The sequence below is a fragment of the Paramormyrops kingsleyae genome, chromosome 4, assembly GCF_048594095.1.
Source record: "Paramormyrops kingsleyae isolate MSU_618 chromosome 4, PKINGS_0.4, whole genome shotgun sequence".
Taxonomy (NCBI): domain Eukaryota; kingdom Metazoa; phylum Chordata; class Actinopteri; order Osteoglossiformes; family Mormyridae; genus Paramormyrops; species Paramormyrops kingsleyae.
This window is the reverse complement of record NC_132800.1, coordinates 28,318,779-28,342,592: the sequence shown is the minus strand read 5'-3', so window position 1 is coordinate 28,342,592 and position 23,814 is coordinate 28,318,779. Positions and strand designations below refer to the sequence as shown.

Genomic DNA, 23,814 nt, shown 5'->3' with positions numbered 1-23,814 from the left:
TGTAATACAACTAAAACCAAATCACTGTTTGAATTCTAACAATAACATACAATGTGAAATAGACTAAATCCTGAAACAAATTCACCTATATAAGGGTTTCTTTCCACAATTATTTCCTTAATCTGAAAGTGCAGCAACTCGCAGAAGGGCTGTAAAAGATCAGTAGCGCTCCGATGTGCCTTTGAAGCTTGCTGCTCACTCGCTACAGACACCCTGCCTTTGAAACATGCCTTCAAGTGTCAACTCTCGGCCCTTTCCATACGCTCTAATTAGGGCCCTCTATAATTAGGCCTGGAAGTGCTTCTAGAGGGTCTCTGTCATATGAATGGATGTGCAGACACAGTATAGCAGACGACCTTCATCCCCACCACAGATTCATTCTGCAGCCTCATCCATTTATGCGGGGGACTCATCTGCATAGTTTCCAATTTCACAGTTAAACGAAAATAATACTTCATTTCACAGTAAAGGTGTTGTTCATATACCCGGGGCTCCTCTGACGGCTTCCGTGGGGTCTTTACACATGAAACTCAAACCATCTCCAGCCATTAGAAATGCTTATCAGCTATTTCAGCTGCCCCCGTCCTCAGAGTGTCCCGACCCCCCCGGACCCTCGTCTTCTAATAGGTGAGTCTGCTCATATATTGGTTCTCCGCTTTGTCACTGTCTTTGGTTCCCCTGTTAAAATTCTTTCTCTGTTATCACACTGTTCTCCTTATCAAATCACATATTTGATTTTCTAATCAAAGTCTGCCTTTTCATTAACTGAAATCCGATATTGCTTGTTATTCTGCTCTTATATTAATGAAACTGCACTCTGCAGAGGGAAACAAAGAAGTACTTCCTGACAACGGACTTATGCTCCAAATTCTCCCTCATCTTTTCTTACCCTCTTCTTCCACTTCTCCTCCTCTGGTTTTGGGGCCCACACACTGTAATTTGTGGTCTTTTTCAGAAGAGAATTCTGTGGTGGTTACAGTTTTGAATACCCCAGCCCGTCACCCTGCCTCCCTCAAATTGGAACAATATGCCAGCAATGGTGCAGCACTTGCTGTATGAGTGTCAGCTGAAATGTCCCCAGTGCAGAGGTGCGAGTCACACACAGACAGGATCTGACTTTATAAATACATACATTAGGCATCTTCATCGATTCATGTGCTGCATTAATTGCATTTGTTCTCTCGTTGTGACTAGATCTCCCCCTGCTGGTGGACTTCGGAGCCTCATCTTCTAATAGGTGAGTCTAGCATCAGGAACAGGACAGGGAGCTTTGACTGGTAGGTCAGTTCCACGTCAGCATACAATTGGCCCTTTTATCGGCACTTCGACTAAACACTCGTCAGCTTCCTCGCAGCTTCCAGGTGAGAAGTTGCGTTTCCCATTTAACAGTGCAAACCGCAGGGTGGCCACCAGTTCCAGTGTCAGAGAGGTGACGCCAGTTCCAGTGCCAGAAAGGTGACTCCAGTGCCAGAGAGGTGACGCCAGTTCCAGTGCCAGAGAGGTCACGTCAGTTCCAGTGTCAGAGAGCTGATTCCAGTTCCAGTGCCAGAGAAGTGACTCCAGTTCCAGTGTCAGAGAGCTGATTCCAGTTCCAGTGCCAGAGAAGTGACTGCAGTGCCAGAGAGGTGACGTTCAGGGGGTTGACCTGCCTGGCTACATAATAGCACAATCTGAAATGGTACGTTTCTCAATCTTTTACAGAAGCATTCTTCTTTTTCAAGTGTAATATCCAGGTCTATCTGTGTCACGTAAAAAATAAATTTAAATTGCACTCTTCGCCCCGCAGACTAGCAGCAGCCACTGACTTTAATAATGACAGAGGAAATGTAGCCTAATGCTGCAAAAAAAAGTTAATCTCCTGAAGGCAGAGGGATTTATTTTTAGAACTGTCTGGTAAGTACAATACTTGTCTAATTTTGGCCAATAAAACATCTTGCAAAAATTTTATGAGGCTAAGTGATGAATCGGAGATGAGGGCGGAGCCTGGGCGCCTGTCATGCACTGTGGGCAGGTCACCCGTGTGTGTTGTGACCTCGCAAAAACCACGTTTCAGTCCCTGCATACTGTCAAAGGACAGCTACAGCTCATCGAGGCCCGAGCCCCGTGTGGAGAAAACCCGCTGTGAAGCGGACGCGGCGTGGGGAGGGGAGGGGAACATTACGTGTGGTGTTAATAAGAGCTGTGCTTTAGGTGGCTTTGTGATGCCGGAAGCTTGAATCCCCGTACAGTTACTGTGGTGACTGTATCTTCTATCCACATTTGAAGCGGACAGATATTGTTGTACCGACTGGCCCTTTTTCGCATATTTTATTGAGATGTAATAATGGACATAAACATGCTGTGGATTCCACGTGCGCATCTTTTAAATGGAATGCTTTCTCACGTAAGCGAGCTTACAGACACATCAGCAGCTTCCACGTGCCCCCGTCACTCTCAGGCTATGCCCACTATTCAGCACCGAAACCTGGGCTTGATCCTGACCTTGCCCCCCCTTCTCTCCACCCCAAATTACCGTTCCTGGAGCTGCCGCCGTCTGCGTTGTTTGCACACGGCTGCTGGGTTTGTGGACGCTGGCATTTTGACTGGGAGGATGCAGTGAGACTTGGGCCGTCCTGCGAGGTGGGTGGAAGGACCGTGGCCATCTCCCAGCTGCTGCTCCCTTTCACGGGGCCCCTGAAGGGAGCAGGGCTGTTGTTTGGCTGTCCAGTGCTCCTCTCTCTACGCTGGTATCTGAGCGGTGTCTCAGTCCCGCTGGTATCTGCTTCGCCACCTGGAGAGGAGATCCGCCAGTCCACCGTGGAGGATCCAGCTCCGAATATACTGCTCCACTGCGTGGGCTTGTGTGTCAGCCTGTGGTGTGTGAGTCACTGCTTATGGTGGATATGGGTGTTTTGGTTAAAATGTTTTGGTATGTATATATATATACACACACACTGATGCCTTTACTTAAATGTCTAGGATTATTATACATGGAAACAACTAATATTCATTGAAAACAAAGTTTTGCTCTGGTTCTAGGTAGTATGATCAATTGTAAAATGGCAGGTGCGTAGGTAATTACAGCTCACGGAAGCAGGCACTGCAAACTGATGATACATACACCAGTGAATACCGTAGATACACGACGTAACTATTTAAGCGAATAGGCTACATTCTAAACAGATTAATCTCACGTAACTTCTCTGTTATTCAGAAGTAAAATAACTCATTTTCCGTCGGGTATTTGATTGCGAATAGCCTGGAAGCTCCTCCCATGTCAATGCCAGCTGGGCGGGGTTAGACAGCGTGTGCCTTTGCTACCTGCCGAAAGTAGTTAGTGAAAAGCCCCCAAGAGCCGCTCAGATCGGGGGTCGCGATGGGCACGTTGTAGGGTCTTTATTATTCTTACCTAAGGCAGCCGAGGACCCGTCGGACCTGGAAATGGTGAGAATGTGTACTTTAACGATAGGCGTTTTGCACTTTTTCACCACTTAATTGTCTGCTGTACTAAACGGACTCGCCTTATCCTATCTAGCGAAAGCCTAACTTGTGAATTTGTATGCCTTCTTCTTCTTAGTGAATCGAGAAATTCAGTGTGCTGGATGGGGCAGCTTCAGCATGAAGACGTCCGTGGAGCGCTTCTCGGGACTTCGTTACTTGGATGACATGTCCTTTGGCTTGAAGAGAGTCGCATCTTGAACTCTGTCCCGAGGTTTAACACCATCAACCTTTAAAGCTCTTCGGACCGAATCGTTTTCAGCAACATTATAGCTTATTATATAAATCCTAAACAGACGGACAGTACTTCCGCGCCACCAATTTAATTAAAACTGGATTTATATGATTTACATAATGATGATATGTCGCTATTTTGCTTTTTGGGGATTGTGGTGGACTTCGTGTAGCATATTTCCCATACCAGGTAGCAGCTATTTATTTAACGGCAATAACGAAATCGGCTCCAACTTTATAAAGCGGAGGCTGCGGACGCAGGAGCGAAGGGAGATGCAGAAGGAGATCCTGTCCATCCTGGGACTGCCGCACCGGCCGAGAGCGCATCCGTCACAGGACAAGTACAACTCGGCCCCGCGTTTCATGCTGGACCTGTACAACACCATTTCAAAGGGGCAGAAAAATGAAGGTGATGGTGCCGCGGATCTGCACGCGCCCACGCCGACATCCCCGGGACCCTCGCTGGCCTCTTTCCAGGACAGCGCCTATTTAAATGACGCCGATATGGTGATGAGTTTTGTCAATTTGGGTAAGAGCTTTTACTTATGACTCGGTTTTTATACTAAAAGTTACTGTTGAATGTTGATTCAGGGATCGACACGAAATGTCTTTTAATTATTTTACTTCAGGCTCCGGCAAAATGCAGTTTTGTTTGAGTGATGTTATATGGGAAAGTGGGCGATCATTACCGTCCAGACCCTGTAAGCACAGTTATAGTTTACCGGTGTTGGTAGGACATGAGTGATAATGTAATTTCTTCCTATAACGGAATTCTGACCTTACTGAACAGTAAACAGTCACTAAAGCTGACAGTTCTTTGTTATCGTGTATCGGCTACAGAGGATTTGCATAATTAGCCAGGCTGCCTTTTTCATTCATTCCCTTTATCCCGCTAACTTCCTCTGGACGTGGACTCAGCGGCGCCTTACAACTTTCTTCAACCCCGATCTCTTGTTGCAAATGAAAAGACAAGCTTTAAATATACAGTCTCTTAACACTGCATGCACAAAGAGAAATCTGCTTACCAACTTACACGGCGTTTCATAAACTGTTTGTTTTTATTCTTAATCGAAAGGGGAGATACACATGAAAAATAAACTAACCATTTGTGCAAGGCTTCATTTGGGCAAAATTCAACAGCATTGTGATTTCCTTACATCGGGCTTTGTTTTTGTGTTATTTTGACTCAATTCCTCAATTAGACTACAAACAAATATGGGAGTCCTTTAATCACAAGAGGTCAGACATGAAAGCACACGGCCATCCCATCCTGCAGCGCCAGTGTTTACTGGAGAAATCTGAACAGGCTGTCTCGAGATAAACAGCGCTGATGGCGCGCGGGTCCGGGTTCGGCAGCTCCGCTGACTGTTCTCTGGCTGCTCTTACGCTATCCAATGAAATAACACAAAAATGCAACTCCAGCCACCCCACAGCTATGAAGACGATATTGTAACCCTGTGCACCAATTAAAATCTAATAATTAATTTACCACTGTTAAAAATTCTCTTGGAGATATTGTGTCCTGCAAAAAAACAGTAGTGTTGCCCATAGTTCACAAATGTACATACCTGTAATTTCTTCTTCTGTTGTACATCTGTGTCTCTTTTGAACGAAACGATATGTTATCCCCCCCGTTCTCAGATGTAGGATATTTATGGATCACATTGGATTCTCACTGATAGGACACAGATTTCCATGAATGCGATCAAAATTAACATCACAAACTGAATGTCTGCATGTCGGTGTAGCAAAACATTAGCATCCCATAGTAACAAGTCCCCTCCTTTGCTCAGTGTATAGATGGGCGGCCTCTATATCTCTTCTCCCCTCTGCTCTGTATCCCTTTAAACCTGGAGCACTGGCTCAGGAAGATGAATCTGGAATGGCTATTCCTTCAGCCAAGGACAGATTGGCGCACAAGTGGACATGTTTACCCAGGATCTGTCCAGATTCTCAGAAACTTAATGATACGGAGCTGAGGCCCTGCTCCAAGCAGCTGAGATCCTCCTCCCAGCCGCTGAGGTCCTGCTCCAAGCAGCTGAGATCCTCCTCCAAGCAGCTGAGATCCTCCTCCCGGCCGGCGAGGCCCCGCTTCCGGCCGCCGAGGCCCCGCTCCCTGCCGCCGTGGCCCCGCTCCCGGCCGCCGTGGCCCCGCTCCCTGCCGCCGAGGCCCCGCTCCCTGCCGCCGTGGCCCCGCTCCCGGCCGCCGAGGCCCCGCTCCCGGCCGCCGGGGCCCCGCTCCCTGCCGCCGGGGCCCCGCTCCCGGCCGCCGAGGCCCCGCTCCCTGCCGCCGAGGCCCCGCTCCCGGCCGCCGAGGCCCCGCTCCCTGCTGCCGTGGCCCCGCTCCCGGCCGCCGGGGCCCCGCTCCCTGCCGCCGAGGCCCCGCTCCCGGCCGCTCCCTGCTAAATCCCATTTGCAGAGCGCTCGGGGAAGCAGGCTCAGGTATGCGGCCACGGATTCCTGTGGCTGCACGGGAAGCCAGCGCGCACCACAGTCACAGGTGTTCCTGGTCACGTCCATCTCCATAAGAGAGGCGTGTGTTTATGAATACCGCCGAGACGTCAGCCCAGATAAAATGCGTCATACATCAACTCAAACCACCCCGTTCTTTCCAAAAGTAGATTTCAGCTCTTTGTATGTAAGAAGCATTTGTTTGTGGCTGGCACAGTGGGCTGGGCACTGACCGCTCGCCTCATCGAGCCACATAGTCAAATTTGCTTACCATCTGACGTACTCTGCTAGGACCGCAGATGTCTCCAAAATCCGAAATACGTTTAAATGTGCAAAACTCGCGATTGGACCCTGTGCCTAAGAATAGGCTCAGCCCAGTGTGGCTGGGTGACCATTTTAGCACCGTTGCAGGTGGTGCCTTGCAGTGAACATGCTGGCATGGTGACTGAGGGTGAGGAACCCTGTGGAAGGTGAGGCCACTCATGTACACGGGAGAAAACCACGGATTCCTTCGCCTTATATCACTGACACGCGGCAACAGCCTGCTTCAAAGTGTATGAAAGGGGAGGCGCTGCTTATGGATAATTGTATTATAGTTTTGTTTTGCTTTTTTCATTCTTACATTAACTTCTGAAGTCCTTGGCTCAGTATGCCCGTTAAGGCCTGGCTCTGTTATTCTTAGTTTGTCCCTGAAGATGCATCTTGGCCTGTGCGTACCACCCTAGATGGGAACTCTCTGTCCAGAGCAGTGGTGTTCCAGTGTTTTATAAAGAAAAACAGCAGGACGCAGATTATTGTGCACGGCAGCCAGTCCCGTGTGCGGCTCTCGTATCCCTCCACGTTTTGGCCCGCTAACGCCGGCGAGCAGCCAATATCCCTCCACGTTTTGGCCAGCTAACGCCGGCGAGCAGCCAATCAGGGGGATGCCTCCGTAGAGCGTCTATATTAATTCAAAATAACGATAATTGATGATGACGCATACATGTGTCTTTATGTTATGGACAGAATTGTGAGTGCAAATGGTGTCACTTTTTTGTGTTTATTAGAGAATTACACTGTTTTCTACACCGTGGTTTACATAAGTCCCAAGGAAAGAGCGAGGTGCAGCGATGCAGGTGCAGATGTGATGTCAGGCCCCGTGGGTGTCCACCTCCCTGTTAATGTCACACCTCATTTCATTATAATTACCAGTGAGATCAGAGGAGCACATATGTATGTCTGTGTGTGTGTGTGTGTGTGTGTGTGTGTGTGTGGTCCAGGTATACCTTACATTGTGGGGACAATAGGTTGTTATAGTTCAGGTTAGTGTTTTGCCCATAGAAATGAATGGACGGTCCCCACAGGGCTGTGTGTGTGTGTGTGGTCTATCTGTGTTTATCTGAAAGCAGTGAGCAAGTTCAAAATGTAGGAGAAGCATGTTTGGCGTTCTGACGCTCTAGTGTCGCTGACCAGGCAGCTAAAGTGGGAGATGACATGCAACGTGGAGACACGCATCCATCCCTCTGAGTAAAGCTTAGCGTCGAGTCCTGGCAGAGCAGATTGGTAAGGATAAGCAGGCGAGGTACAGGATTCCATGTGTGTGGAGTTTGCATGTTCTCTCCATGTGGTCCTGGGGTTTCCTCCGGGTACTCCGGTGTGCCCCCCCACACGCCAGAGGCAAAATGTGATGTCACTGCAGTCACATGACTATACTGGAGCCTTCGTGCGCTGGAGGCAGTGTGAGATGGCAGTGTGAGATGGTCAGTTGCAGCTGGCGGAAATGGCACACTGTTTTGGAGACTGTCGAAGTGCTTATTGTGGAACTACCGCCTTGCAGTGCAACAGGCGGTGTTAGGCATTTGCAGTGTTAGCCATTCGCAGTGTTGAGTGTTGAGCCACTGCAGTTGCTAGTGAGGACAGTTCCTGCTATAGAGGGGCACACTGAGTACCGATGCATGCTTCTCAGTCAGCCATGGAGATATGCTGGTTACCATACATGCTTAACCGTCCACGTTCATCATGAATCTCTCCATGTTACAAATTCCACCCCCCCCCCATGTTAGCAAAGCTTTCCCATTGTCCGCTCGGTGCTCATGGTTTAATACTTTTACGTAACACCAGAAGGACATAGGATATGTTTTCATGGAAAATAGTCAAGTGGACCTTATAATTAATATAACTTACTTTCTCTGAAAATATGCACAGTATTTTTACCCCTAAGAAAGCTTTACAGTAAATGCATTTTTGTTTCATTTTGATAGCTTTTATTGCTACAGTAGCTCATTAGCCATCCATTACTAGTCACACAATGCAGGGCTTGGCCTTGGCTTCTCCCCCAGCAGCACCAGCTTCACGTACGTTCAGTTGGGCTCCAGCTCGGTGGCCTCCTGAAGACCTCAGCTGCCCTCCATGGACCGTCATCCTTGGAGGAGCCGCCTCCGAGCGGCGCATGTCCCCGCTGGATGTTTGTTCAGGGAGAGGTTCCTAAATGCTTTGGATGGCAGCTGCTGATGCATAGGGGAACCCCAGCAGACAGCCCCCCCACCCGTTATCAGGCGCCCTTCCTGCCGACTTCGGGAATGTGTCACCCTTCAGGAGGAAAACAGACCTCATTTATCTTTACAGCCTTTGTCCTGCAAGACAAGCCTTATCTTAGGAAATGTTTTCGACTAGGGTAGATATTTGCAGAAGTCAAATCCTTTTTATTCATCCAACACTTGCCTGTGCAGGAAAATCAAGCTTGACTCACCAGCCACTGCATTACCACATGGAGACAGCATGTATTTTTCATGAGCTGAGATACCACTGGACTCCATGCTGAGAGCAGTGAAGGTCCACCTGGATGTGCAGTTATGTCTCGCTTGCTTTGCTCGCGTGTGATGATGGTCCTGCTGGCTGACAGTTTTCTGCAGGCAGCAGTCCCCGTCTTCAGGCAACAGTCCCCATTTTCAGGCAGCAGTCCCCGTCTTCAGGCAACAGTCCCCGTTTTTGTCCCTCAGGTGTGTCTGACAGGCGCCTCTCCACATTGGACCCCGTTTTGGCTCTAGCTTGCATGCTGCCGATATTTTACCTTCATTTTCAGATGCGGCCATTCCTTCCACTCCAGTTGTATTCTCTTCTTATGTGTCAGAGTCCTCAGGGAGGCCCTGAGCTTCCTGTCTTGAGCTGAGCACGCCCTGCTCTGTGGGCCGCGGAGACGCACAGCCCTGCGGCCTCACGGGACAGGAGGCCCTGGCATGTCTCTCTCACAGCACACCGCCGCCGTCCCAGTAAACCAGGAAGAGCCGTGGCAATGCAGGCACTGTCCTCCAAGAGGAGGAAAGCCAGGACTGGGCAGATGAATGGCCAACAGTCCATCACTTTTTTTTTCTAAGAAAATTGGAGGCATCTGGGGAGCCATAACGTGAAGTGGTCAGTAGTTTGGAGATTGCCTTATCACAAAACAATACAACAACAGAACGAAATAGAAGCTTCTGGAAACTGAATGAAACACCAACTAAAATGCAGATTTGGCCATCTACTGAAGGACTTTTCCAGTTAGAATAAAAAAAAAATTGTGACAGTACAAATGGTCAACTGATTAACAGTTTTTGTATTTTTAAAAAACATCTATGCAGTCCATGCTGCTGTCTATGTCACGCAGTCGCCCGGGGCATCATGGGGTTTCTCTGTCTGCATGTTACATGAGGAAGAACATGGGGTTTCTCTGTCAGCATGTTACATGAGAAAGAACATGGGGTTTCTCTGTCGAGGTCTTTGAATGCTGCTGAGAAAGGCTTCTGAAGATGGATGAATCGGGGGGGGGGGGGGGGGGGGGGCTTGCCTTAGCGATGCAGAGCTAACCAGACACACAGACAGCTAACCAAGCAGCCTGCCCCCTTGTTACTGTAAATCCCCCCTGAAATGCGGCTGGAAGCCTGCAATTCCGCGACTGGTCGCTGACAGGTGTGTACGTGACCTGCGTTGTCATCGAGCCACCCCCCCCCCAGAAAGCTAATGGGTGCTAATAGCTGTAGCCACAAAGCATTAGCACGGCTCAGCCGCACAGAACGCACCTTTCATTACTGCCGTAGCCCGACACGCTACAGCTGCCCCTAATGACACACAGGTATGAAGGGGATGTGTGGGACCATTCAGCCTAGCGGTGATGGGATCCCGATATGGGCTCTGTGTGCTGGAACAGACCATAATCACCCCTAATTATCCATGTCTTCTGCTCACTTGGGGAGCAGGATCTCTGTGCACGCTGTGATATATCTCTGTCTGGCTTGTCATTCTTCCGCGGATTTGCCCTGAGCAAAATCGATTTTGGATGTGACTGCAGGGCTAGCTTGGCATGTGGAGTTGGATTGTTTGGTGACGACCTTCAGCTCAGCGTTGTTTGGTCAGCCAGCTGACTGTGCTTGAGGCTGATGCCCTTTCCCTGGGACACATACGGTGACAGACGGCCCGCTTGTTTGAACTGGGTGGACGTCTGACATGTGCTGCTGCTCAGGGCTGTTTTCCATCCAGCGGCAGTGTGACATAGCAGAGAAGCTTCTGGGTCTGGGTGAAGACCGCTGCTACGTGAAGTTCCACACTCAGCCTCCTGGGGGCGGTCTGTGTCGCATCCTGTCCTCAGAGAGAGCCAGACTTCAGGCAGCGGGAGGGGAGAATGTAGTTTTGCTTTATAGAGGGACCCTACAAATCAGGGAGGGATGAAAGACGGAAGGTCACGGAAGGCCGCCATTCCCATCCTGATCCCATGGAGACTGATTTCAGGCCACGTCGCGGAAAACGCCACTGAAGAGAAGAGCTAAAATAAACCGGCAACACTTCAAAGCCTCGAGGAAACGTTCACACGTAAAGCTAACGGTGGGGGCTCGTCAGGGAAGTGCGTAAGCACTGCTTTACCATTTGTGCCTGCAGGGGGCGCATGTGAGTTAATGGCCTCTTGCTGAGAACTGCTGGACCCAAGGAAGCTAATTATATCTCCAGCAATAATAGTTGGAGGAGAGCTTTAATTATGGAAGCACAAAGCAATTAGACGACCCCCAGCTGTCTGGACATGCTATGGGGGGGGGGGGGGGGCAGTGCTGGTGTGCAGACGGCTCACAGTGTGACTGCAGAAAGACATCAGATAATGATAAATCTGTTATTTGCAGTATGAGTGCAGGTACATTGGAATTCTTCACTCTGCCGACCCCATCTTGCTCTCCAAAGCTTGGGGTCACAGCACAGGGTCAGTTAATGTGGGGGGTGGTGGGTTAGGGCCTGGCTGAAGGGCCCACGGACATGTGAGTGTTCTGTCAGGGCTCAAACCGGTGACCTTCTGATCACATGCACAGAGGCTTAGCCTGCTGAGCCACACGCTGCCCCATCTGTACGCCAACTGTGTTGAGGGCAGAGGTGGCGTCCAGTAACTGTAACTGTCATTCCCCAGATCTCTGTGCGCTTAGCGACGTCAGATGCTGGGTTTGATGCAGGAGCCGTACGAAGGAGGGATGTGTCTATGAGCGGAGATGTGACCGCCGGCTCCAAAATGAATGGGGAAAGAGAACTGTGTAATTACACAGCAGCAATCGGGATTTATGCCAGTTTCATTTTTATAATTGTGTTTTTTTTTTCTAACTTTTACTTGGATGCCTTGAATTTTTTTTGGAAAGGATGATTCTGGTTAGACAAAATCATTACTGAAACATTTCAGGTTAAGGTGCTCAATTCGTTCTCACATTTACTTAAAATCCCGTTTCGTGCCCTTTTAACATTTTAACATCTATTTAGTAAAAGTGGCTTTGAGGTTTAATAATGGCTAGCAGGACAGAGTAGGCTGTACTGCCCCAAGCAGCTGCATGTGGTGATTGGTGCCGTCATTGTTGTTGCTGAAGAGGAGTGCGGATCACATCATCCTTCGCATTACTGTCCAGGTGCAGGGAGGATTGTTATCCACAGTTCAAATGCATCACTCGCAGTACAGTATACGAGAGCCGCCTCTGTCTGCAGCTCTGCGATGCGCTCGCTCTGGGCCCCGTGGAAGATGCGGTCGCGGGCCTTTTTATTATTGTTATTTGTTATAAAATGCGTCACTCGCATGCGGTATGCGGAAGCCGCCTCTGTCCGCAGCACAGTAACATGTTTGCTCTGGGCCCTACCGAGGATGAGGTCGCGGGCCTTTTTATTATTGCTATTTGTTATAAAATGCGTCACTCGCAAGCGGTACGTGGGCGCTGCCTCTGTCCGCAGGTCCGCGATACGCTCGCTCTGGGCCCTACCGAGGATGTGGTCGTGGGCCTTTTTATTATTGTTATTAGTTATATGGTGCGCCACTCGCATTCGGTATGCGGAAGCCACCTCTGTCCGCAGGTCCGCAACGCGTTCGCCCTGGGCCTCGCCAAGGAGGCACTCGCGGGCCTTTTTATTATTGTTATTTGTTATTTCAAAGTCAGGCAGGATTGCTCAGCCCATTGCACATCCCTCTGCCTGCAGGACTAGTGGCAGGAATGATACTTGACTGATGGTGCAGCGTAACCTCCAAACTAATTGGTACTGAGAGGAGCCGTTCCTCCCGCGGAGGGGAGGGGGGGCCTAGTAGCTGAGCGGAGGGCAGGCTGCTGGCTGGCCTTCTCCTCCCCCCTCCCAAGACGCCAAGAAGCTTTACTCCCACTCCATCATGCTGGGTTGCCTTGTGAAGGCGCACAGTGTCTGCATGGAGCCCCCTGCTGGCAGAGCAGAGCACTGCCTTTCCCTGTTGTAAGCGTGCGCTTGCTGCCCCAGGTGCAGAGTGGCACAGTCCTGATCGCCAGGTCCCTGTGATCCAAGGCCAGCTTGTCACAGTGTTTTCACACCTATTGGTTCTAAAGGTCTTTTCTATGCAGGTCGATGGCAGAAACTCATGTGACAGTTACTGTATGTCCTGCTTTTATTTGACATTTCTCCGCAGGCTCATTTTCTTTCCTAAAATAACTAGGCCAACCTCCGTCTGTTCAGCAAGTCATAGGAACACTTCAGGCATAATTCTAACTTACGGCCTACTGGAGGGTCCCCCCTCTGTCCTGGGTTCGGAGAGTGACAGCTCAGCGACGCAGTGACACAGACCTCATCTGTGGTCAGCCTGAAGCTCACTGGCCTCTCGACGATGCGCTCAGCAGACGAGCAGGTGACTGTGGCTCCCTGCAGTTTGTCTTGTTCACACGACTCGTATTACATAGATGGGGAAGGTCTCCGCCAGTGTGCGCCTCATCCGCACCTGAAGAAGCGATTTCCCCCCGTCAGCCTCTTCCTCTCCAGCCCACGTCGCTCACTGCTTCTCAGCGGAAACATCTGTCTCCAAGGTTAATGAAGAAGACATCGAGGAGGCTCAGCCTGGGATAATGAGCTGTACTGGTTGCTTTGCGGAGCCCGATCCCAGACTGCGCCGAGTCCTGGCTGGAGGGTAACTGCCTTATTCATCTGATGTTTTCAGGCTGTGGTGAAGTGATGCTGCTCCCTTGGAGATGAAGCCTCGGGAGAGTGTCACCTTAAAGTGGAAATGCCTTGGAGCACAGGGCTAGGGCCACAGACCACAGGTTAGGCAGGGAAATCTGTGCTGCAATGGGATCACCGGCTCAGGAGGGGCCCGCAGGGACAGCCGACCGACCCCTTTAAAAGGGTTGGGATCCAAAAAGCCTTTTCCGGCATGTTGGGGCTCGACATGAGGCCACTGCAGAACTGGACTGGGTCCTTGGATTATGTAGCGGATGGGACCTGTGACTGTGCCTAGTGGGAGAGATGGAAACGGAATGTAGCAGCACAGTGCAGACAGCTCATCTGCTGGGGGCCCCTGGGAATGGAGAGGGGGGGCCGTCACTTCCCCTTCCTGCAGCGGCGTGATGCTGGATCTAAGCAGATGGATGGCTTAATGTCCCCCACAGCTGGAGAGATGTAACCTCTGTTAATATATTAAAGCAGTGTTTCCCAACCCCCTCGGGGGCCCACAGATGGTCCATGTTTTTGCTCCCTGCCAGGAGTCAGCAGAAACGTCCCTGAATACTGGGCTGTGAGACGCTGTATTAAAGGCCTAAGCTTCCGACGTGTTTACAAATTTCCAATAAAAACGAAACGTGCAATATTTGGTCTTGTTGAAGGTCTATTTTAAAGGATTATCCTGCTACCATATACATTTCTGGAACTTCCAAAACCAAGCAATCAATTTTTCATGCAAAAATCAGAAATTTGATTGTTACAGACATATTAGTCGTCATTTTGCTTTCATGTAAGACTCTTATAACAGATCACTGTGCAGTACCTCATCACTCCTCTTGCTGAGTGTACATGTTTGTCCTCTTCTAACTTAGTTAAGACAAACCCAGGTTTGTTACCGCTTCTTAGTTGCTCAATATACTTGTCCAGTATAGAAGGGTAAACATGCCTTGACCCCGAGGGTGTAGGTTTGGACTGGTAGGGATCAAATCAGCCCCCCCCCCACAAACATACACAGTACTCCCACAGGATTGGTCAGGGCATATTGTTACTATCCACACCCAAATCTACACCCTTGCTGTACTCCAAGACACTCACCGGTGTAGAGGGTGGATTTCATAACCTGTTGTATTGTTCATGTAGCAGTTCTGACCTGGATGTTTAACTTGAGGAACACGGCAAGATCACAAAGGCTGGTTCACAGATTTCGGTTTGTGTGTCTGGGCAGCGGAACAGGACGGCGCCCCCTCCCCCCACCAGTGGCGGTCCAGAGGCCTCAGGTTCAACCTGTCCCAGATCCCTGAGGGTGGGGCCATCATGGCCTCGGAGCTGCGGCTCTACAAGGCAGCCGTCACCGAGGCCTTCAGGAATGAGACGTTGGTCGTCAGGGTCTACCAGGTGATACAGGAGCGGTGGGACAGGTACGAATGCATCCACGCACAGCTGGGACGGGCTTCTGACTGGGGAGGCCTGGACTACTGGCCAGTCCCCCCACAAGTAATACCTAATAAACCATGAATGAATCAATCAGTTATATTGCGGATTGTTTAAAGCATTAATGTTTTTCGTTTTTGTTATTTTGTGTGTTTTTCTTTCAGCTTTACAGAAAGTGTTTTTACGATCTTCTTTCCCCACATTTTGCCTTTTCGTTTTCTCCTCATTTCTGCGGCCACACGGACCAAAACACTTGCGAAGACCTTCTGTGATCTTCACAATCAATCTTTATTTCTAGGGAAGCCGCCCTGCCGCCTGCCACCACTCATTTTCACCTGGTGGCTTCTGGCAGCCGGCCAGCACTAATATCGCTATTTCCTCGCACAGAAGAGACAGTTTGTAGTCAGTCCTACAGGCAGTTTCCACTGGAGCGGGACGCGTGCGGGCAGGCGGGCAGGCAGGGAAGGCGGGCAGCGCACACTGACGCTCACAGTCCTGCCAACCTGTCTCTGAGCAGGTGGAATTACAGCAGCGGTGAAAGGGCACGTTTAGCTCTGTCCAGGCCAGTACGCCAAGGTGCGGTTGGAAAATGCGCACCCCTGAGGCATTGATTACACCAGTGCGGGCAGTGGGCCCTGAACGAGGATTAATGGAGTGCTAGCAAGCGTGCGCAGGTCTTCTCGCCACGGGAGACATTTCCAGCCTCTTCGTTTGCACAGCGTCTTGTTTTAGCAGAGGGACGACCGCAGGAGCTTCAGAAATAGCCCTGCTGGGGTGTCCAAAAAAGTGTCTAACCAACTCACGTCAAGCAGTTACCGCGTGGGCGATGGGAAGTCTGCTGCTTAACCAGCCAATAAAATCACAGGCCTTTATTTACGCTAGAAACAGAGTAAACAATAGTGCCTAAAATATGCACTGTATGCATTCACTTTGTGTCGTTTAGGAAAAGCACGCGAGTCGTGTGTTTTCACAGGTTCACTAATTAGAGAGTGAGGAACCAGTTTATAGGAGCAACCAGTTTATTCGCAATAAATCAGTCCCTCTTCTGATTTCTTAAACATTGCTCTTTGTGATAAGCTGTAATTTTTACCGTGATAAACACGGTGCCCTGCAAAGTGTCCCTGTTCTGAGATGCGCTTGGATAGATTTCTGTCCTGGAGATATTTGCCCACAAGGAGCATAGAAAGCTCAGGAATTTCAGCGGAGGTCTTACCTTGAAGGACGTTGGTGGACTTTCCTCCTGGTGTTTCCACTCTCCTGAACGCTGAATGTCATGCAGCACATACATCTATCTGCTGACAGATTAATGCTAAGGTTTCTGAAGTCTTCACAGTGTAATTGCTCTGATTGTAGCTCTCTGTCTTTAATAAGTATATTGGTCTTGAGCAGAATGAAGAACAGGCAGAGAGGCACATGCTGCAAATGTGGGAGATGCAGACGGGCCAGTGTCTGTGCGCTAAAGCGGCACAGCTAGAGGAAGGCACAGCTAGAGGAAGGCACGGCTAGCGGAAGGCACGGCTAGAGGAAGGCACGGCTAGCGGAAGGCACGGCTAGAGGAAGGCACGGCTAGCGGAAGGCACGGCTAGCGGAAGGCACGGCTAGCGGAAGGCACGGCTAGAGGAAGGCACGGCTAGAGGAAGGCACAGCTAGAGGAAGGCACAGCTAGCGGAAGGCACAGCTCTGATGTTTTATTTACCTCTGCTTCTGGTGTCTTTGGCAAAATTAAGTTATTTCTGGAGAGAGAAAAACAGAACTGTGTTTTTTTTCTCTTATCGCCTAGCGCCATTCCAGTCAACAATTACATTTTTTTCCATGCTATAATTTTAGTAGCTAAATTTTCTACTGTCACTTCTACTGGAAGTCAGCTTATAATTCCCCTTTTTACCAACTTCAGCTACTCCCTCAGTTCTCTCCTATTCTTTTCTGTCTTCTTTTGAGTCCATTGGATGTTTCACAGTTTTTACTGGCTGCGGTATAAATAGTCCACTATATTGGTGAATTTTACAGAGTTTAACAAGCATAAAAGCAGTAAAGAGATTTACTAGCTATAGCCCCTTGTAACCTAAGAAGTCAATAATGAAGCTTCTGTATCCCTTTAGTGGTCCTGGGCCACACACCCTTGCCTCCGCAAGGTGATTCAACCCAGGGGTACCTCCATGCCAAATGGTGGGGGCTGTGGGGGGTCTTAAAAACCACCCTAAGTAATGGCCAAGGAGGAGAGCCTCCGCAATATAGTGGCAATGCTGCTGGGGCTGGCTGCCAGCCTGAAGCTAAAGCCTTGCTTCACTTGCGGAGAGCGGCTCAGGGGTTGGGGCTGGGGTGCGTGTCTGTGCTCTTCTGTGATATAGTGACACGGTGTGGTGTACTATCTGAAGCCTTGCTTCACTTGCGGAGAGCGGCTCAGGGGTTGGGGCTGGGGTGAGTGTCTGTACCCTTCTGTGATATAGTGACGTGGTGTGGTGTACTATCTGAAGCCTTGCTTCACTTGCGGAGAGCGGCTCAGGGGTTGGGGCTGGGGTGAGTGTCTGTACCCTTCTGTGATATAGTGACGTGGTGTGGTGTACTATCTGAAACCTTGCTTCAGTATTGGAGAGTGGGTCAGGGGATGGTGCTGGGTGGGGGAGATGCATGTCTGTACCCTTCTGTGATATGGTAACAAGGTGTGGTGTACTATCTGCCACGCATTATAGGAAATAAATAAACATGAATGTGGTTGCCTTCTACCAAACCATAAGTATCCCCTGCACGTCTACTGCTCAGTGCTGATCGTTTCTGCTCGTGCTGAGTTGCACGACTCCGTCCATATATTTGGCTGCTATCACTGTTCCTTTGCTGCATTTTGACTTTACCGGTCTGACAGACAGACACGTTCTGGCTTCATAAACATACACGTTCCTTCATAACCCAATTTGCAACCCCTCCTCTTTCAGAGACAGTGAGCTCTTCCTGCTGGAGTCTCGCCGGCTTTTGGTTCGAGAGGACGGCTGGCTGGAGTTTGACGTCACGGCTACGAGCAGCCTATGGGTGCTGAGTCCACCCCAGAACCTCGGGCTGCACGTCAGCGTGGAGAGCAGCTTTGGTAAAGCCCCAGACACCTGTATGACATCACTGGAGATGAGTTCTGACACTCCACCCTTTTCCAGACAGCTGTTTGTGCTCCCTGGGATTCGAACCCACTAGGAGCTACATGCCACGGTAACACAGTACTATGTTTGAAGGGAGGACCCTGGACCCAAAGGAGGCAGGGCTCGTGGGACAAGACGGGGCGCAGGAGAAGCAGCCATTCCTGGTGACTTTCCTGAGAGGAAATGAGCCACGCGTACGCTCTACCCACTCCACCCGCTCCACCCGCTTGGCTCGCTCCACCCACTCCACCCGCTCTGGCCGCTCCACCAGCAGGCGGCGCCAGCAGGGCCGCAACCGGTCTACCAAAACCCAGGATGGGCCCAGAGGCAGGGGGATGGCGGGTGCGTGCCACATGCGCTCTACACAGAAATGCGTGTAAACACATATGTGCTTCTGTGCTACACAATTACACACACAGACACTACATAAGGCTACATAAATACACACACAGACACTACATAAGGCTACACAATTACACACACAGACACTACATAAGGCTACACAATTACACACACACACTACATAAGGCTACACAATTACAAACACAGACACTACATAAGGCTACACAATTACACACACACACTACATAAGGCTACACAATTACAAACACAGACACTACATAAGGCTACACAATTACACACACAGACACTACATAAGGCTACACAATTACACACACAGACACTACATAAGGCTACACAATTACACACACAGACACTACATAAGGCTACACAATTACACACACAGACAGGTAGAGAGAATTGAAAAGTAAGCAGCCCGTTGCTCCATCACAGGGGAAGCACCTAACATGAGCTGTGCTTTGAAGGCTGTGAGAGCAGCCGTCCTGTGAGCACATCCTCCACATGAGCTGTGCTTTGAAGGCTGTGAGCGCAGCCGTCCTGTGAGCACATCCTCCACATGAGCTGTGCTTTGAAGGCTGTGAGAGCAGCCGTCCTGTGAGCACATCCTCCACATGGCGTCACACGTGGCTGTCATGCGGGCTGCTGGAACAGGCCGTTTGCTTTCCCCTTCCCGCCCTCATCGTATTCTCACGTGCTCCTTTCTCAGAGCCGTCTGTAAATCCCTGAAGATGTTTGAATTTGCCTGACTCACAGCCCAGGGTTCAGTGCCACAGTGTTAACGCATCGCTGTTGCAGTTTCCAGGTTATTTATGTGCACAAACAAACAAAAAACAAACAAACCCGGAATCTTGAGCCACTGGAAATGGCAACAGGCCTAAGAAAGATGGACAAAGAAAACACTGCTAGCACCTTTAGAGATAATGTGGGGTTTTTAGCTTTAATGAAGCACAACCGCCCCATTGTGTTTGGCTTAATGACCATACTGCTGGTAAAGGACTGCTAGCCAGAGGCCTGTAATTACCCTGGCCAGTCATTAACCGGGCTAACGTGAGTGCTCACAGAAGGACGGCGCGATGCTGTCCTGCTGTGCTTCCTGCCCATCATGAACATGCTTCTGTTTACTGTTTGACAACCTGAACTCAGCAAGTAAGTGCAGCGCATCGTAGAGCTTCCTTTCCACTCCTTTCTTCACGCACCATGTGAAAGGGTTTGTGTGGACTGTGACTCACACTCAAAGAGCTGCTTTGGGATAATGAAACCTTTATTATGAAATTGAAATTGAGAATATCATCTTATTGCAGTAAGCTTTTATGCAAAACTAGTCAAATTCTGAGATGAGTGTTATCTGTCATAAACCTACTTTAATAATAGAATTTAGTGATTAATCATCATTGTTGACACACCACAGCAATGAAATGTGTTCTCTGCATTTAACCCATATGTGACGACATGACATAGCAGGGGGCAGCTAATTCAGCGCCCGGGGATTAGTTCCTTGCTCAGGGTACCTCAGTGGTGCCTTGCTGGTCAGAGAGTTGAACCTGCAACCTTTCAATTATGAGTGTGTTTCCTTAACCATTAAGCCACCACTGCCACAATAGATACTTTATTATCCCTGTGGGGAAATTGTCTTTACACCTCCCTCAACTTGCTCTTTGCAGAGTAAGTTGTCCACAAAGGGCTGCCACCCGTAGCAGCCCCCAGGGAGCTGGGGGGTTAAGGGCCTTGCTCAAAGACCCGCAGACATGCTTAGGTTGGGTTTGAACCGGCAACCTTCTGATTACAGGCACACAGGCTTAGCCCACTGAGCCATGAACAGATATAAAGTTTCCCAATGCAGCACTATTGCTGTGTGCTGTGCTGTGAAACTGTCCCACTGGTCAGATTCCCCTGTTTGGCTGCCTGAACCATCAGCGTCAGTCTGCTGTTGACTGAAGGTGCCAGTGCGATGTGGCCGCACACTGATCACTGGCACTGATCACTGGCACTGATCACTGGCACTGATCACTGGCACTGATTACTGCCCAGCAGCTTTGAGATGCTCCCAGAGAGAAGGTGGAGCTGCCCCAGCTGGCCCTCTTTGGTTCAGAGAAGAGACTGGTTAATGGTTACCTCCAATTCACGCATTATCCTCCATGAAAGGCAGCCATAAATATCTCTCTTTATTTCCTTGAAAGAGGCCCCCAATGGTAAATACTGATGTTCATTAAGCGACCTGACAAACCAGGTGCTATGGCGTTTACAGAGGCGGCCCTCCTCCCCCCGAACGGGACTCGGAGGGGGTGACCGTGTGGCTCTTCTCTAACAAACCATGGTGCTATGGCACACTCACTAACCCCATAAACAGCTCCACAGCATGCACCAATGAGCAAAGAGCGTTTACAGAGGCAGCCCTCCTCCCCCCGAACGGGACTTGGACGGGGTGACCGTGTGGCTCTTCTCTAACAAACCATGGTGCTATGGCACACTCACTAACCCCATAAACAGCTCCACAGCATGCACCAATGAGCAAAGAGCGTTTACAGAGGCGGCCCTCCTCCCCCCGAACGGGACTTGGACGGGGTGACCGTGTGGCTCTTCTTTATTAATTTTTCGTGCCGACAGCAGTGGTGCTAGCGGATCTGCTGGTGAACCTGCTGGATCCTTTCCTGGTCCCCAGTGTGACAAGGACAGAGGCACCTTGGGTAGATCCAGCTGGGCCAGTAGTGACAAATGTGGTCCAGTTTGCACATGAAGGAGGCAGGCCTGCCAGTTTGCACATGAAGGAGGCAGGCCTGCCAATTTGCACATGAAGGAGGCAGGCCTGCCAGTTTGCACATGAAGGAGGCAGGCCTGCCAGTTTGAACATGAAGGAGGCAGGCCTGCCAGTTTGCACATGAAGGAGGCAGGCCTGCCAGTTTGCTCATGAAGGAGGCAGGCCTATGAGAAGCTCCGATGGCTCATAGTTCTGTTGGCCTCTTTGGCTCTTGGTTTTGTCTAATGCAAACCTTCTGTTGAGAAGGTCCTCTGAATCACACAAGATGCTATAGCATGACATGGTTCTTTTCAACTGGCCTCAGTAACACATGCTAGTGTAGGTGTGTTAATGTAGCATCTTCATGCAATACAGACCACCCACTTTCAGTAATCCTGCAGACAGAAGGAACTTTCTGGCAAAAAGCCCTGCAGTGTCCACTCTTCCTCCCCCGCAGACTACAACAGCAGTGACCTGAAGACTGCATGCAAGAAGCAGGAGCTGTACGTCAGCTTCCGGGAGCTGGGCTGGCAGGTACCGGCGCCGTGTGCCGGGGGGGGACGACACACCACCGCCGCGAATCTCAGCAGAGACTGGTTTTGGTACCATTATGACTGAGTGTCATAGAAAAACACCTTTGCAAAAATTTGTACTTTTAAGTGCTGTGCTATTCTGCATTTAATAAAAAATGGATCATTGACCTAATTTGATGAGCACATTTCGGATAATTAGCCTAGCTATGCTTTACAGTTGTAAAGCACACACACACATACTGGCAGGATTTATTTCCCGATTTGGGAAATGGGATTACACTGGTTTGTGAAATTTCAGAGATGTTTGGGCCCAGTATGCACAGAAGAAGCCCCTCTCCCCCGCACCCCCCGTCCCCGTGAACGTCAGGCTAAGTATTCATAATCAGTCAGATGGTCAGCGATCTCTCACAAATCTGCATGCTTAAATGTGTTTGCTTGACTCCAGTCACCGTAACACGCAGGAAGATTAAGACCTCCTTTCATCAGAGTGTGTGGCTGAAAAATGGCTTATAGCCCCTCATCGATTAGGTTTATTATTTCTCAGGCAACAATTTCAATCACCGCTTACAAATATTGCGGTGATAGCTTAACGCTGCTGGTGTTCAGGTGACGGCCCGGGTTAAGCTACGCGGGCTGGTCCCTCATGGGCCTCTCTGATATCCTTCTCCCAACATGGTGACTGGGCTGGGAATGTGCAAACTGTCGCAGAGTTTTCAGGCCGTTGTGAAACCATCTCTTGTTTGTACGGCAGAACTGGATCATTGCTCCTGAACGCTATGCTGCCAATTACTGCGATGGGGAGTGCAGCTTTCCGCTCAACGCCCACATGAATGCCACAAACCACGCCATCGTGCAGACCCTGGTGAGTCCCACTCTTACAGCTTGTGAGATTTCGGTAAGGAGGTCCGGCCCTCCTTCAGGGAAGATTTACTCTAATAAAGTCTATAGGGAGGAACATAATGAGCAAATATCCTAACAACAAAGGCGGACCATCACTACTCATAAGAGCTGCTGATCATGGGCGCTGGGGCCACCCTAAGACAGAGCCTGAGAGTCCATCGCAGAACACACACAGACATCATACGTCATACACACATAAATAAATCACACACACATCATACACACACACCCAGGTTTGTAATTATATCTTGTGGGGACTCTCCATTCATTTTTATGGGGAAAACTCTAATCCCAACATGATCCCCTAACCCAGCCCTAAGCTTAACGTTAAGTAACCAAACAAAACATGAGAGTTTTGGCATTTTTAGTTTTTTGATTGCACTCATAGATCTTTGTGGAGACCTGAAAAATGTCCCACATAAAGTCCAAATGGCGGCAGAGGCACGGTCTGTCTGTTCCTCTCCAGGTCCATCTCATGAACCCGGAGAACGTGCCCAAGCCTTGCTGCGCCCCCACCAAGCTGCACGCCATCTCGGTGCTCTACTTCGACGACAACTCCAACGTCATCCTGAAGAAGTACAGGAACATGGCGGTGCGGGCCTGCGGCTGCCACTGAGCCCCCCTCCCAAACGAAGCTGCAGTGCTGCAGGACCGTGGGGGGGGGGCAGAGACGCTGACCCATCTCTCTCAGGCAGCAAGCGTAACGGGACTAAACGGCATGTGGGCACGGAACTTAACACTGTGTCAGATGAGCTGAAAGGCAGGGAGCAGGAATCACAGCAGCACACAGAGACTTAAACAGGTTCATCCCTATAATAATGCTGAAGTTTTATATCAGGTAACAATGCAATAAGTGTTCAGCAGTTGTAGTGATTCCCTATGAAAATATGTATTTACTAAAATTTAAATAAACAGTAGTGTATATATTCAAATTGGATGCGTCCTTGAATTTGCTCTAAATGTGTCCTTATATAGCCAATCCCAGTGCGTAGGTGAATCCAAACATGATGTTAAGTCTTAATTCTGGTAAATAACAGTGCGTGTAATACCATAATGGCTGTGTTGTGTGTAACAGGGTCAAAAGGCACAAAGTACTGTGGACAGAGTGCCAGTTCAATGCAGCACAAACACACACACACATACACATACG

The 23,814-nt window shown here is 49.7% G+C and overlaps 1 protein-coding gene and 1 long non-coding RNA gene across 5 annotated transcripts; both read left to right on the top strand.

The window, feature by feature from the left end:
* The first annotated feature begins 869 nt into the window (after positions 1-869).
* LOC140589046 (uncharacterized) lies at positions 870-1,568 on the top strand. The gene is made up of 3 exons (XR_011990233.1): positions 870-1,088; positions 1,195-1,237; positions 1,390-1,568. It is a non-coding gene; the product is annotated as an uncharacterized lncRNA (long non-coding RNA).
* A 580-nt stretch (positions 1,569-2,148) lies between these two features.
* LOC111851390 (bone morphogenetic protein 7-like) lies at positions 2,149-23,596 on the top strand. 4 transcript variants are annotated; one of them, XM_023826275.2, is made up of 8 exons: positions 2,149-2,619; positions 3,557-4,240; positions 14,807-14,999; positions 17,943-18,091; positions 18,231-18,479; positions 21,689-21,765; positions 22,516-22,626; positions 23,131-23,596. In XM_023826275.2, the coding sequence occupies exons 2-8, from the start codon at positions 3,820-3,822 to the stop codon at positions 23,278-23,280; spliced, it is 1,350 nt and encodes a 449-aa protein (XP_023682043.2). In that variant the 5' UTR covers positions 2,149-2,619; positions 3,557-3,819; the 3' UTR covers positions 23,281-23,596. The 4 variants fall into 4 exon arrangements, with proteins under 4 accessions (XP_023682043.2, XP_023682042.2, XP_023682044.2 ...); XM_023826274.2 differs by lacking the exon at positions 2,149-2,619 and adding an exon at positions 2,626-2,855; XM_023826276.2 differs by lacking the exon at positions 2,149-2,619 and adding an exon at positions 2,626-2,859.
* Positions 23,597-23,814: the final 218 nt, after the last annotated feature.